Source organism: Chenopodium quinoa, unplaced genomic scaffold, assembly GCF_001683475.1.
Source record: "Chenopodium quinoa cultivar QQ74 unplaced genomic scaffold, ASM168347v1, whole genome shotgun sequence".
In the NCBI taxonomy this organism is placed as follows: Eukaryota; Viridiplantae; Streptophyta; class Magnoliopsida; order Caryophyllales; family Amaranthaceae; genus Chenopodium; species Chenopodium quinoa.
In genome coordinates this window covers 2,894,705-2,909,146 of record NW_018742418.1, presented here as the reverse complement: position 1 = coordinate 2,909,146, position 14,442 = coordinate 2,894,705, and the positions used below count along the sequence as shown (strand labels likewise).

At 36.8% G+C, this 14,442-nt stretch overlaps 3 protein-coding genes across 3 annotated transcripts; 2 read left to right on the top strand and 1 right to left on the bottom strand.

The window, feature by feature from the left end:
* The first annotated feature begins 1,548 nt into the window (after positions 1–1,548).
* Positions 1,549–2,271, top strand: LOC110709319 (60S ribosomal protein L27a-3-like). The gene has a single exon (XM_021887533.1). The coding sequence runs from the start codon at positions 1,654–1,656 to the stop codon at positions 2,095–2,097; it is 444 nt and encodes a 147-aa protein (XP_021743225.1). The 5' UTR covers positions 1,549–1,653; the 3' UTR covers positions 2,098–2,271.
* A 3,257-nt stretch (positions 2,272–5,528) lies between these two features.
* LOC110707133 (protein DETOXIFICATION 29-like) lies at positions 5,529–8,473 on the bottom strand. Its single transcript, XM_021885146.1, is given in 11 exon segments — positions 5,529–5,756; positions 5,907–5,993; positions 6,123–6,241; positions 6,444–6,682; positions 6,831–6,887; positions 6,973–7,051; positions 7,054–7,058; positions 7,254–7,305; positions 7,308–7,538; positions 7,541–7,594; positions 7,969–8,473. Coding segments are annotated over 11 exon segments (1,170 nt in total). The 5' UTR covers positions 8,171–8,473; the 3' UTR covers positions 5,529–5,711.
* A 2,540-nt stretch (positions 8,474–11,013) lies between these two features.
* On the top strand, positions 11,014–11,859 carry LOC110713621 (uncharacterized mitochondrial protein AtMg00810-like). The gene has a single exon (XM_021892079.1). It carries the CDS (start codon positions 11,014–11,016, stop codon positions 11,857–11,859), a length of 846 nt encoding a protein of 281 aa, XP_021747771.1.
* The last annotated feature ends 2,583 nt before the right edge of the window (positions 11,860–14,442 follow it).

The window sequence follows — 14,442 nt, the reverse complement described above, 5'->3', positions numbered from 1 at the left end:
TATTTCCCTTCCCTTTTGTTTGGTGGCGCTTATGTACTTGCTTTCAAAATTATATTCATATATGTAAGTTACCATGGTTATCTTAGATTTTTGGCAGGCTAATAAGAAATTAAAGGTTTTTTTATTTATTTATTTATTTATTTAATTAATTTTTTTATTTATTTATTTAATTAAAATCATGAAGTAGGCTAAATATTCACATCTTTATTTGAGCTATCTTAAAATAATACTTTCTCCATTCTTTTTTTATTGCACCTTGAGTGATTTTACGCTTGCCAATACACTACTTTGTCTATTAATCTTTAATTTCACTTCTGTAAAAATTATGAAAATTTGATATTGAAATGTAGATTTTAAGACGAATCTAACTAGATTCCACATGACTATATTTTTCTTTATAAATAAATCACAAATGATGGTCAAAGAACATTATGTGAATAATGTAAAAGTCTTTATGGTGCAATAAAAGAAAAATGGAGGTAATAATTCTTTTGTTATTATTTACTTGCAACACAGCCTTGTGACACATATTTTGAAGTCGAGATTATACTATGTAGACGAACAAATTAATCAAAATAATTTTACCACATGGTAACTAATCCTTTCTTATTCTTGGTGTTGAATTATTTTGATAAAATCCTTCATTTACCTTTACTAATCACCTCTTAATAATGCGTTCCTAAAGGTTGGGTTGCGATTAAAAAAAAACGGGAAAAATATATCATTATTTGAAATTTTAGAGAAAGAAATACCTCAGTTGATTAAAGTTTCCTATGTTGATTCCTATTATCCGTCCGAAATAAGACACTCACCATTATAAGAGTATAAGACTACTTGTAGGTGGATTCATCTAAGAGAAGAGTAAGATTGTACGACTGAAATAAGTCAGGTAGTTATAATGACTCACAAATGTGGTCTTACACAAATGTTCTCAAGTATAAATCATAGACAAAAGTACTATGGACTATAATTCATCATCTTAATGTTGTAGTTGTAACATTGCTTTATTTGCTCATCTTTTAATACATATAAATAGAGTTGCAAGCCAGCCTGGAAAGGAATATTGATGTTGGAGCATACTTGAGGTTGAACAAGCTTTTAATATTCCTTGTCCGAGCTTGATTTCCAAGAAGATTAATTAAATGAGCGAGTTCCATTAATAATGTCACTACAAAAACTTTTTCACAAACTTTAAACATGGCTGGCCACACAGTGTTGTGACCAACCATCATAGGTTACTTTATTAGTGTTATAAGAGCTACTCAGTTAGTGTTACATACTTACAGTGATTACTTTATCGGTGTTAGGGGCTATTCAATCAGTGTTATTGCGGTTAGTTTGTCCGGCTACATAATATGGTTGATTAACTAAAACTTTTTTATATCTCACATTTATTTTAGGTTTATTTCAAAATTTAAAAAATTTCCATACCTTCATAATACCAATGGACTACACTGCACTGTCTCACTCTCACTAACTGGGCCTCGAAACATGTTCACAAAAGCCCAACCACAACCCAAAACCCCATATCTCCTCATTCCCCTAATCACTCCCATAAAACCAGAAACCCTAATCCCTCTTTTCTGGCCTCCACACTTCACCTTCCCCCAAAACCCTACTCAGACAGAGAGAGAGGAACAATCAAAATCCGCCATGACAACCCGATTGAAGAAGAACAGGAAGAAGAGAGGCCATGTCTCCGCCGGCCACGGTCGTATTGGAAAACACCGCAAACATCCCGGAGGTCGCGGTAACGCCGGAGGTATGCACCACCACCGTATCCTCTTCGACAAATACCATCCTGGGTATTTCGGTAAAGTTGGTATGCGTTACTTTCACAAGCTTCGCAACAGGTTTCATTGCCCCATTGTTAACCTCGACAAGCTCTGGTCTATGGTTCCTGAAGATGTGAAGGAGAAGGCCTCTAAAGAAGGGAAAGCGCCTGTGATTGATGTCACTCAATTTGGGTATTTTAAGGTTCTGGGTAAGGGTGTTTTGCCTGCTAATCAAGCTGTTGTTGTTAAATCTAAGTTGATTTCTAAGATTGCTGAGAAGAAGATTAAGGAGAATGGTGGTGCTGTTCTTCTTACTGCTTAGGAGAAGGTAGGGTTTCTGATTGCTATATCTAGGAAGTTGTTTTTTGTTTTTGTTTTTTTGGGAAACATTTTGAGTTTTGAGATAATTATTATTAATCTTGTTTTCGGATTTTGTTATGATCAGATTTTCGGTCTTGTTAAATGGTTGTTATTATCGTATTACTGCTGTTGTTTCTGTTTTTTTATTTTGGTTTTGGGCGTTGCTTTTCTGTTTATTTTCCATAGATGTATGCTTTTCTGTGTTTTACTGCTTTTTTTTTATGATTCATTTTCTGTTTTTTGTGATTGATTGTTGAGGAGATGTATATTCTGATAATGTTTGGTGTTATAAATTCGGTGATTTTTGTGATTTTGTGGCATATGAATGCTTTTAAATGAGATTATGGAACTTGTGAAAGTTTCTGTGTTGGTTTTCATTATTATTCAAGATAAAGAGGTTGTGTTATGTTTGCATTTTGTGGAAAATTGAGGGCTTAGTAGTGACTTGAAAAATGTTTGATGATAAAGTACGAATGTAGGAGGAGGGTTTAGTGTGACTGCCACTCGGCAAGTTTGCATTCGGGGTTTAGTATGACTTGCTGAGATTGCAATTTGATGCTATGAATTAGGCACTTTCTGCTATTTTGTGTGGATTTTTCCTATTAATGAACAAAGGACTGTTCTGCTTGCATTTTGAGGAGTGTTTGGTGACAAATATCATTGGGTTTGGTATGTTTTCCGAGCTTTCATTTGGGTTTGATATAATTTTGCGAGCTTTCATTAAAGTTAAATGTGGTTTAGCAAGCTTGCTTTCGGGTTTGGTATGATTTAGCAAGCTTGCATTTGGGTTTGGTATGATTTGTTGAGCTTGCATTTGGGTTTGATTAATTTGGCAAGCTTTCATTCATGTTTAATGTGGGGTTAAGCAAGGTTGCATTCAGGTTTGGTATGATTTAGCAAGTTTGCATTTGTGTTTGGTATGATTTAGCAGGCTTGCATTCGGGCTGGGTATGGTTTAGCAAGCTTGCAATTTGAATTTTATTTTCCCAACTATGCCAGTCTACGTTATAATTGTTCATATTTGTTGATTTTATTGTAGGAAAGTAGGGTACTGAGGGTTCAAGGATCATTTTGGTGATATACTGTGATTGAGTTCAATATAGACTGTACTATTTCTATGGAGCATTTTTGCTGGTAGTTATTGTGGTAATGAATGATATATGGTTCAATTGTCCATGCTGCTGGTGATTGGTGTGAATGTGTGATAGGTAGTAAGTTTTCAGATGGACCTTTTTGAGGTATGGTGATTAGCTTATGGTTTAATGTGTTTGGTTAATGGTTATGGACTTATGGGTCTTGGTTGAGTCTGTTGAGGAATAATATGTGGCTTGATGTTTGTTGATTAAGTAACGGCTGGTCTTTGGGAATTGGAGAACATTGGGGTAAGTTATTGTCTTGGGATACAAAGGTTTATCTCTATATTTTTGAAGTTAGTTATTAACCTGAAGTATGTGAAATTATTTTCTGAGGTGTAAGCCTTATTCATCTTGATGTATTGCGAAATGTGATACTTGAGTCTAACTAAGGGTGATGAGAAGCACTGATACAGGAGAAAGGTGGTATTTTAAAAGTAGAGTATAATTTGTTCTGCTGAGGAAAAGAGGTTTTATTTGTCTTGAGGATATGCTGTGATCATGTGGTTTATATCTTTTGTCTAGTTGCCTACATCCTGGATTGATTTTGTTTAAAGAGCAGCTAGTGTTGATTTTCTTTGGATTTGTAAACTTGGCAGGATTCTTTTCAGGTTTTTCTGTTGAATACATTCTGTTATGAGAGAAGGTTTATGGTCCTTGTTAGGGTTATGTGTTGTGCTAGCAGTTTGAGAGAGTGAATTGTGGCTAATCAATGGGTGCTTAAGAGAAGATGTTTATGTGGATCTATGTACTCTGCTTGCATTGTTAGTAGCCCTGGCTGCTACTATCCTCATTGTGGTGTATCCATTGAAATTAATATTTGTTGTTTGCTTGACATGTTTTGAATAGGATTGTGTCTAGGGTTCATATTTGCTTGAAGAATTTTGAACAGCTTCAAGCATTATGATTCTTGATTTTGTTTCGGTTAAGGAGGGATCTATTTTTAGAAATATTGGGAGCATATTCCAAGCCCATTATAACACTATGCTGATTTTTTTTATTAGAGAATTGGGACCATATTCAGCCTGGCTTTTATGATTTATGTTTGTTTGGGTGTGTTTTTCATCCATACTAAGGCTTTTTTGGTCTTGAAGGTGTGGTGGTATCTTTGAGTCTGACTAAAGAAGGAATTCCATTGTGCTCTTCATTAATATATAATTCTGTATAGTTCAAAGCTCTACATTTACTTGGAGTTTCTCTTTGGAAAGGTGTCAAAAACTAACCTGACCCGATTTGAACCGACCATTTCGACTTTTTAGATACAGTAATTTAGCATGACTCATTTGAAATAGCCCTGATCCAACTCACTGAACCCAGACTTAGTAGTTACCAGAATTGACAACTCTTCTGGTAGATCACAATTTAGGTCCAACAGTAAACTTGATGAGCACTGATGAATTTTGGTCTTCTTTTTGCATCACTGATTCACTGTGACATGTCAAACTGTGTTTGTGTTATGTCTATCAGATATTCAGATGGTTCAAGTCTTTTTTTGCCATATTACATTCTAAAGCATTGTAATAATAAATTTATTGAGCCAGCTATAGCAGTAGTAGTAGATGTATAATGAGTGAGGGTACCAAAGAGGATTGTTTCGTTGGAACCATTTGATGGCCGTAAGTCAATATTACTAGGTGTTTACTCAAATGCTATGAATCTAAGATATTTTGTTGATATTTTACAGAGGGCTATTGGTGTTTAAAACATGTTCAGGCGGTATTATGGTTGCCACCCAATGGAACATGTTGAGGCTAGTTTCAGCCATTTAACCAATGTATCCCTCTGAGTTTGTTAATGTTTTCCAATTGATTTAACTGCATCCAACTTTGAGCAAAATAACACGTAATCTCATTGCCCATTGGGATTATTAATAGAAGTATGCTTTGTGCACAAAACGGTAATTGGTGGATAGGACGGGTGCTGTTATTACCTGAATTTAATATCCCATCCCACCTTAATCCGCTTATACTAGTCCATCTATTGCCTAAAACGTCCATTATGGTGACGTTCCGAACTCTTAAATGCGTGTGTTTAGTCAATAACAGGTTTAGTGTAATGTGTGTATTTTGTCAATAATAGGTTAATTTAAACTGCGGATATGAGAAACTTTAATCACCGATGGCGATGATTATCCATACCCATTGCGGGTACACCAATGTTGTATTTATACCCGCTCTTATTTAGTGTGTGGACGTGTAGTAAACTGTAAACCACTTAATATCCCTTTGAGTGAAACATGTAGGTTGAATAAACATGTAGGTTGATAAATTTAGTTTCCTTGATTACCATCCATCAATCAAATGATTCTCTTCTCTTACAAGTTTTTCAAGCAAAAGCCTCACAAAATTGACAAGTTAGATCTTGAGAAGACGCTATTATCTCCTCCTACAATGCCCTAACTTTTTCTATGCAACAGTTTCTTCAAGTCTCGAATTGTCATCTCTCAGCATCTTGCGTTTTTCTTTATTCTCTCTCCAGCAATGGAAGCCTGTATATAATTACATAAATAAGATAGAAATTTTGAATACATATGTAGTATTATTTAACTTAAGGGAGAAAACTATGCTAAACTTGTATAGCGAGCCAACTTAAAGCATCCTTATGGAGGATGAAATAGTGAGGTCTATAATTGGTTTACCTCTTTATCCCAGTTGGTTTTGTAGACTATCAAAAATAGGATAATTGTCTGCGCACATGTACCGGCAAGCATCCCAAGCCATATCCCCTGCAACATATGTAGAGATAAAAATCAACAAATGAATAGGAAAATACCCTTCGACTTATCTATCTCTAGGTGTACATACTCGGGTACATGTAAGAACATTCAAAACTTTAGTGTGATAAAGTTACAAACCTTGACACCTAAACCAACCACATATCCCAATATGAGGTCCAAAGGAATCCCTAATATGTAGTAACATGCAATGTTAATGTATGCAACCAAAGCTTGCCATCCTGCTCCAATTGCCACACCTAAGGAAACCCCATGGAGAGATCAAAATTAAAATCAACTCTAACAATAAATTCAATGAAACTCGGGTTAATAAGTACATATAAGTATAATTTTCTAAAATCGAGTGAAAAAAATAAGGCCTCATCTTTAGCATCGTCTTTCCTATGGAGAGAATAGCTAAAAGTGAAAGTAAGCTGAATCATAGATGCATGCTTGATTTACCTGAGAGAACAGGCTGAAAATTGTTGATAATGATACTAATTGCGAGAATTGGGGTTAGCTCAGCCACAAGCTCTTGTACCTCATTACTGCTGGAAAATACTGCTGGATATTCTTTTCTAAATATAATTAGCCCTGTCGCCATGATCAAACCGAGCAGGAATGTTGTTAATACGGAAACCAAAACTGAGAACTTTGCCATTCTGGGACGTGCTGCTCCGAGTTCATTTGATACCCTTACACTTAATAATTCAGAAACATGTATGTATTAATTACTTAAATTCATTACCATTACCGCTATGTATAACTAGCTACTACCAAATAAGTTAACTAGCTCTAAGAAAGTGTCACGACGAACATGTGTATGTAATAAGGACTATTAACACAAACCTTACGGCTGCATTGAATCCCAAAGCCACCATCATTGTCCACCCTAGTATGTTCATGCTGAGACTAAGCTCACAAGATTAGTTTTAATTAATGCAATTATTGATGAATTTGGAAATAGATTAGCATCAGCAATTTGTCTTACCATACAGATAAAGCACCCACTGAAACCTCTGCATTCTCTAAATACCCAGCGAACAGAATTAGAGCCATAAAATACCACGTTCTAAGCTGCGCAGATTAGCAATAAGATTAAAACAAAATAACAAAAAAATAATGATATTTAGTTCAATTTGTATTCATGATTGAATTTTAACCAATTAAGCTAGTTGACATCCACGAAAAATATCTTGATATGTGTTTAAGTAAATAAAATTTGGATAGCATTGCGAAGTTGAAGTTGTAATTATAGGGCCTTGGCCTTACCATAACATCACTGCAGAGGCAACAGACAACCTAACAAAGCCCCATAAATCATAAAAGCCTTCCATGAAAAACCACTCCAAGCCTCTCCACATCTCCCACTGAAAATGTACGCAAGCTCGGCCAAGACTATGAACCACCACGAAGTGTCTAACACCGCGGCCCCAGCAGGGAGGCCCCACCCAAGCTTTATTACAAGCAGCCAGGAGAAAAAGGAATGTAGGAGCAAGGCTACACCTGTGATCACCACCATGGTCATCACCTTACGTTGTGCTTGTAGGAACTTTATGGGAATACTGTCGCGTATGCAAATAGCTGTGGGATCATCCATGTTGCTACCTTACCTGCCCAAATGGCGGATCCAAAAATTTTTATTACCACATCTCGACCCTTTATGTATAAAGTGTTATTTTAAAACAATGTTGTTAAGGAATTTTAAATATGTTATCTTGTATTGTCAATCCAAATTATCATCTTGTACTAGTACACAAAACACAATAATATGCCTACGTTCTTTTATGCACATGTAATTTATTACTAGTATAGTAGTATCTTATAATTGTTCGTGCACTGGGACACTAGGTTGCATGAAAACGAATATAGATAGGTACGAGCACTAGGACACAGGTACGAACATATAATTATATGGACATGAAAACAGAATAGAGGACATGATTCCAAAATATACCCCATCTACCAAAAGATGGAGCAAATTTACCTGCAGCCTTTGAAATAGCAGGAGTTTCTCCGATGAGGAGCCAAAGCGGGGTGGCAAAGATGTAGAGGGGGCTGAGTGTGAGGGCTGTAGTGAAGAGGATCACCCAAGACCTTTGCAAGTAAACTCCAAGCATGTTCAGCTGTTTTGCCCCAAATGCTTGCCCACATAATGTCTCCAACGCACTTCCCATCCCCAACTTCATTTTATTGTTGCAACACTAATACCAAGTATAATGAAAACAATCACACAAATAATAATAACGGACTATAATACAATTATAACGATGAAGAGTTGAAATGATGATTAAGGAAGCAATACAAAATCGAAAAAACTTTGCAATTAAAAGATTTATGGTAGGCAACATTTTATCTTACGTTAAAAGAGTAACAAGTTTAGATAAGCTATGTTAGAAAACGAAATTTCTTACTAGCCTTAGATTTGTACTTGTTGCCTTGTTGGGTTAGTGTGGCCCGAATTCCATAAGCCCGATTTATGTCTCAATGTTTTTAGATTATTCAAGCATGTTGAGAAATTGGCGAAAAATATTGGAAGATGTTAGAATTTAAAGAGCATGCATGTAAGCATTTTTGTAGATGTTTCCACACGTATACTTCTTCCACCAACACACGTCTTCATTATATATGTGACGTTGGACATAAATCCACCCACAGATTCTCTAATGTTCCTTCAAGGCTCTCATCCTCTCATATATGTTACGAGTGTTCCTTCCTATTCATATTTGGCTTAGTGACATGCTAGGATTTGTTATTAATCCGTTTAGTATCATGCCTAGGATCTTACTACTAACAATGTTTTGATGATATTTTTATGATGATGATTGTTGTCTTAATTGTATGTTGCTTGATTATTCATGATTTATTGTTATTGCTTGATCACGCCCCTTTCTTGCAGGTTTAAAGGGAATTTGTACTTGAAATCACGCCTAATAAGATAATTAATAATTGAATTTAGGCTAATATGGCTCTAATTCAAGTGATCACCAATATTAGATTTAATTGTGCATTAATAATCAACCAACGTAGATTAAACAAGTTTGGGATTAATTTGATGTATGTATATTGATCGAAAAGCGCATATGAATATCATAAGAATTGAGTAGAGGCCTATTTAGGGTGAGTTCAATCTCTTTTAGGTTGGATTCGTACCATCATCCCCGAACAACCAGTCATGGTTCTGGACTACTATGGAGTTAGCGATCTCCGTGATCGTGTATGGGCTGTAACCTTCACACCTGTGAATAGTTTACAAGTTCCTAAAACTTGTTGGCGACTCTTTTTCTCTAGCTTCTTTTCCTTGGAACGCCGCCATGCCTAAAATCATGCCACTATAGGGCTCAAGGAGAGTTGAAAAATACCCTATAGAGGTTTATCCGAAATTTGTGCAATTTCATTTGTATGTCAAAACTCAATTTAATGTGTCTATAGTCGTGAGTATGATAACGACAGCTTCACCCTATTTTCTTAATCTCATGGCATGATTTGGCGACATTCGTGTCCTAATACTTCTCTTCAAAATGGGAAGGCGGAACGTATGATTAGGACCATTAATAATGTTTGTCATTCTCTTTTATTTCATGCATCTCTCCCTCTCTCTTTTTGGGTTGAGTCATTACACATTGCCGCTTATTTGTAAAATATTCGGCCTACTCGTCTTCTTGATTATCTTACACCGATGCACATACTCTATAATAAAACTCCTTCGTATGATCATATTCGTACTATTGGTTATCTTTGTTATCCTAATCTGTCTGCTACATCTTTCCATAAATTGAGTCCTCGTTCTACCCCGTGTATTTTTTTGGGTATCCGGCTTCTCATCGTGGTTATTATCGGTGTTTAGATATTGCCATTAATAAAGTAATCATTTCTCGCTATGTAATTTTTTGATGAATCCATTTTCCCTTAATTCGTCAAATTACAATCCTTCTCCTAATGATTATGATTGTTTGGTTTCTGGTGATGAGTCAGCTCATCCTCCCCCCCTAATTCATGAAATCAGACCGACCCATTTCCTTGAGCCCAATCCTATTTCTCCTTTAGCAAGTGATGGGCATAATAGCTCGTTGGAGAGTAGTAGGCCTGTTCAATCAGCTACTACTTCTCAACGGGTTAGCCACACTTGCGCCTCTTCAGCTCCGACCCAGGCCCAACATCCTCCTTCTCCTAGTCAGCCCCCTGTTCCTCCGAATCCGCCTTCTCCCACTACTTCTCAACCGGCCCAGCCCAAACGTACAGTGCACACTCGTGCAATGTCAGGCATTTTCAAGCTTAATTCGAAGTATGCCAACTTGGCACTAGTCACTTCGTCTACTCCCAAAATTTCTCCTATACCTCGTTCGCCAGTCAAAGCTCTTGATGACCCTAACTGGTATAATGCAATATGTGATGAGTACAATGCTATGATTGATACTCATACTTGGGATTTAGTTCCCCGTCCATCAAATGCGAATGTCATTCGGTGCTTGTGGGTCTTTACACATAAGAAGAATTCTAATGGGGTATTTGAGCGACATAAGGCTCGGTTGGTTGCTAATGGGAAGAGTTAAGAAATTGGTGTTGATTGTGGTGAAACTTTTAGTCCGGTTGTGAAACTGGCTACGATTCGTACGGTCTTGATCTTGGCATTTTCTCAACAATGGTCGATTCATTAGTTGGATGTGAAGAATGCTTTCCTTCCTAACCATTTACAGGAAACAATATATATGCATCAGCCTCCCGGGTTTGTTCATCACGACAAGCCTAAACATGTGTGTCTTCTTTGCAAGTCTCTTTATGGCCTCAAACAGGCGCCTCGTGCCTGGTATCACAGATTTGCTACATACATTCTCTTCCTGGTTTTTGTCAACAGTATGAGTGATACTGTTCATTTGCTGCCGTGGTACGGAACAACATATCTTCTTTTATATGTTGAGGACATCATTCTGGCATGTTCTTCTTCAAGTCTTCGGCAACGTATTATTGCTCTTCTCAGCTTTGAGTTTTCCATGAAGGACCTTGGTCTCTTTCTTACTTTCTTGGCATTTCTATGTCTCGATCAAAGGACCGTATGTTTCTTTGTCAGAGAAAATATGCTCAGCAAATTTTGGCACGTGCTAATATGTCTTCTTGCAAGCTGGCTAACACTCCTATTGATACTAAGTCGAAACTTAGTGCTAGTAGTGGCAAACCTGTTAATGATCCGAGCTCTCATCGTCAGCTCGCCGGTGCTCTGCAATATCTTACCTTCACCAAACCAGATCTTTCCTATGCGGTTCAGCAACTCTGTTTGTTCATGCATGATCCTCGTGATCCTCACCTTCATGATTTAAAGCGTGTTCTTTGGTATCTCAAAGGTACTCTTGACTTTGGTATGCATCTCTCTTTTACTCCTGCTTCTGGTGTAGTCTCCTATTTTGATGTTGATCGGGGTGGTTGCTCGGATAGTAGACGTTCTACGTCTGGTTATTGTGTGTTTCTTGGGGATAACCTTATTTCTTGGTCATCTAAGCGCCAAGCTACTTTATCAAAATCGACTGCTGAGGCCGAGTATCGAGGGGTTGCTAATGTGATTGCCGAGACCACTTGGTTACGCAATTTGTTGTTGGAGTTGCATTGCCCTTTGCGCAAAGCCACAGTTGTTTATTGTGATAACATTAGTGCAGTGTATATGTCTCACAATCCGGTTCATCATCAACGCACTAAGCATGTAGAGATGGACATTCACTTTGTTCGTGAGAAGTTTTCCCTCGGTCATATTCGTGTTCTACATGTGCCTTCTTCTTTTCAATACGCTGATATCTTCACCAAGGTTCTTCCTACACCGTTGTTTGTGGACTTTCGATCCAGTTTGAGCATTCGTCCTCTTCTTGCTCCAACTGAGGGGGTGTGTTAGACAATATCTATGTAATTAATCAGTGGCGGATCTTGGCCAAAAATATTAGAGTGGTGGGAAATAATCTTTTACCTCACGCTCAAAACTAATCACTATATTCTAATATTTATAAGTAAAATAAGGTTATTTAAGTTTATTGACTAATTAATTACAATAATTTACCGGGGGCCAGGTCCTAAATGACCCCGATGGAAGGTCCCCTTTGCAATTAATAGTGTCTATATATAACTTAGTGTAATTATGTAAAGTTGGTTTCTATTGTATCTTTTATAATTTTATATATTGTGAATAGAAATGCAAGCCTCCTAAGGGAGAATTCCATATTCCTACAGTTAAAACAAAAGCCAGAATCCATATCTCAACATCTTTGTATTTGGTGTCACGTGTCAGTATAATTATGTACGAGGTTCACCCTATTTTTAAATTCTTTCTCCAGCGATGGAAGCTTGTTGCAAAAAACAAAAAAAAAAAAAAAGCCTGGGATCAGGGAGAAATTCAACACTCAATTTTCAATCTTGAAAAAAATTACATACTTCTAATTAGTTGTTAGAAAATAGACAAGGATCGATTGATTTAGGTCATGTGTTTGATATGCTTGGAACATAGACAACAATATATAAAACATAAACTTGAGAAATAAAGTAGAAAATAAATCAGATGAACACACAGATATACGGGTTCGGTCAACATGACCTACGTCCGCAGGGTAAGGTATAGTATTTTCTTATTAGCTTTCATTGAGGATAAACAAGAGATAAAACAAAAGAGACACAACACTCTCCATCTCACAAAATATCTCAATGGAGCTACATATGGGCTTGAATTGGCTAGGCTAATTAAATTTTTAAGCACTTCCAATTGTCCACCCAATGGCTCCTTATATAACATAAGGAAACCCTAAAGAAACCCTAAATTATTCCCCAAAGAATACTCAAATAGCCGTCAAAGAAAAGATATAATTTTAGGAAATATCCCATAAATTATCCTTGAAGAACCGAACTACCGAGCTATAGCTCGGCAGCTAGCTCAACCCTACCGTTAGTCTTCATAGGGCCGACCTATAGCTCACTCGCCTCGAGCTATAGCTCGCCGCTCGTCGCAATTTTCCAGCTTCGTCAGGTTTTCGTAAAACAACTGTAACTTTCTCGTTTCTTATTGGAATTGAGCATATGACCTATAGTTGGAAAGCTCTTGAAACAAGCTATCACCTCCAACTTGAATCATCTAAAGATAACTTTTGGATTGATAGATATGTGCGTTTGAAGTTGACCCTTTGCCATTTTACTAGATTTCAAGTCATATTTAACATTAGTAATCATTAACCAAGTAAATACGAAGTTGTTTAAAAAAAAAAAAAAAATTGAATACGAAGTAATTATTTTGAAATAAGTTACCTCTTTGTTCCAGTTAGTTTTGTAGACTATAAAAATTAGGATCATGGTTTGCACGGTTGTGCCCGATAGCATCCCAAACCATATACCCTGCAATTGTAGATAGAATCCTAGCAATTAAAAACTTATTAAAAACTTGTTGTAATACTACGTATTTATTTTGAACTAAGAAATGCAGGCAAATTGAAAGCTTTACCTGCTAAAACAACAAATCTATGTTACTTCATAGAGTCGGGCAATGCCCTAAAATATCCAGCTTGGATCCGGGCACGGAGGCTTGGTCGGCGAATACATACCTACCCTGTAGTGTCGTTTGTCCCGGCTCTTCCGGCTGATAACATTACTCAGATAGACAAGTGTGGTGGTTCGAACCCAAATTGGAACTTGTTGTCAGAAAACCGAGCCCAAATACTAATACATATATATTGAGCTACTTTGGGGTTAATGACTAAAGATTAGCTGATTGGCAGCGCAATATTGTCGACGAAGAATATCGTTGTTAATAAATGTGGCTTCTTCCGTCATCATCTAGAGTCATATCGTCTGATCAAGGACGGGCTACAACTGCAGCACGCGGGGTGGATCAATACCTTCCCAGATCCCGATCCCGATTATATGACTTGCGGCGGATTGTGGATACAAGAGCGAGCTAGGAATTGCACCCAAAGTACGATTTTCTTGGAGGGATGGGATATACATATACCCGAAGAGCAATGTATCAAGGTTTTAACGACATGTGGTCACATATTTCACAAGGATTGCTGGTTTTCTTGGTGTAAAGCGGCCAACAAAATCTCTTGTCCTAATTGTCGTACTGAGGTGCGTCAATCCGACATAGCTAGCCCTTCTTTAGATTTAGGGTTATTAGCAGGCCAAGATTTAATTTGACGCAAAGAAAAATCAATTAAGAAGCTCATGAATCCCAGAAAGGATGTAACATCCACTAACCTTTGCAGAACCACGAGAGCAATATATTCAAACTAGGGCTACAAGCTCGAAGCATTAGATTATTGGTTTCTATTTTGATTTTGTTATACTCGGGTTAATTTCATTCAATATTAATAGTCATTCGATACTTAATCATCTCTTAAGAGATCTGAATTTTTAATACAAGTATTACCTCATTTACATGTATATAATTAGTTGCAATTTTTGAATATTATTTGTGAGATATTGTTTTTGACAAAATTTC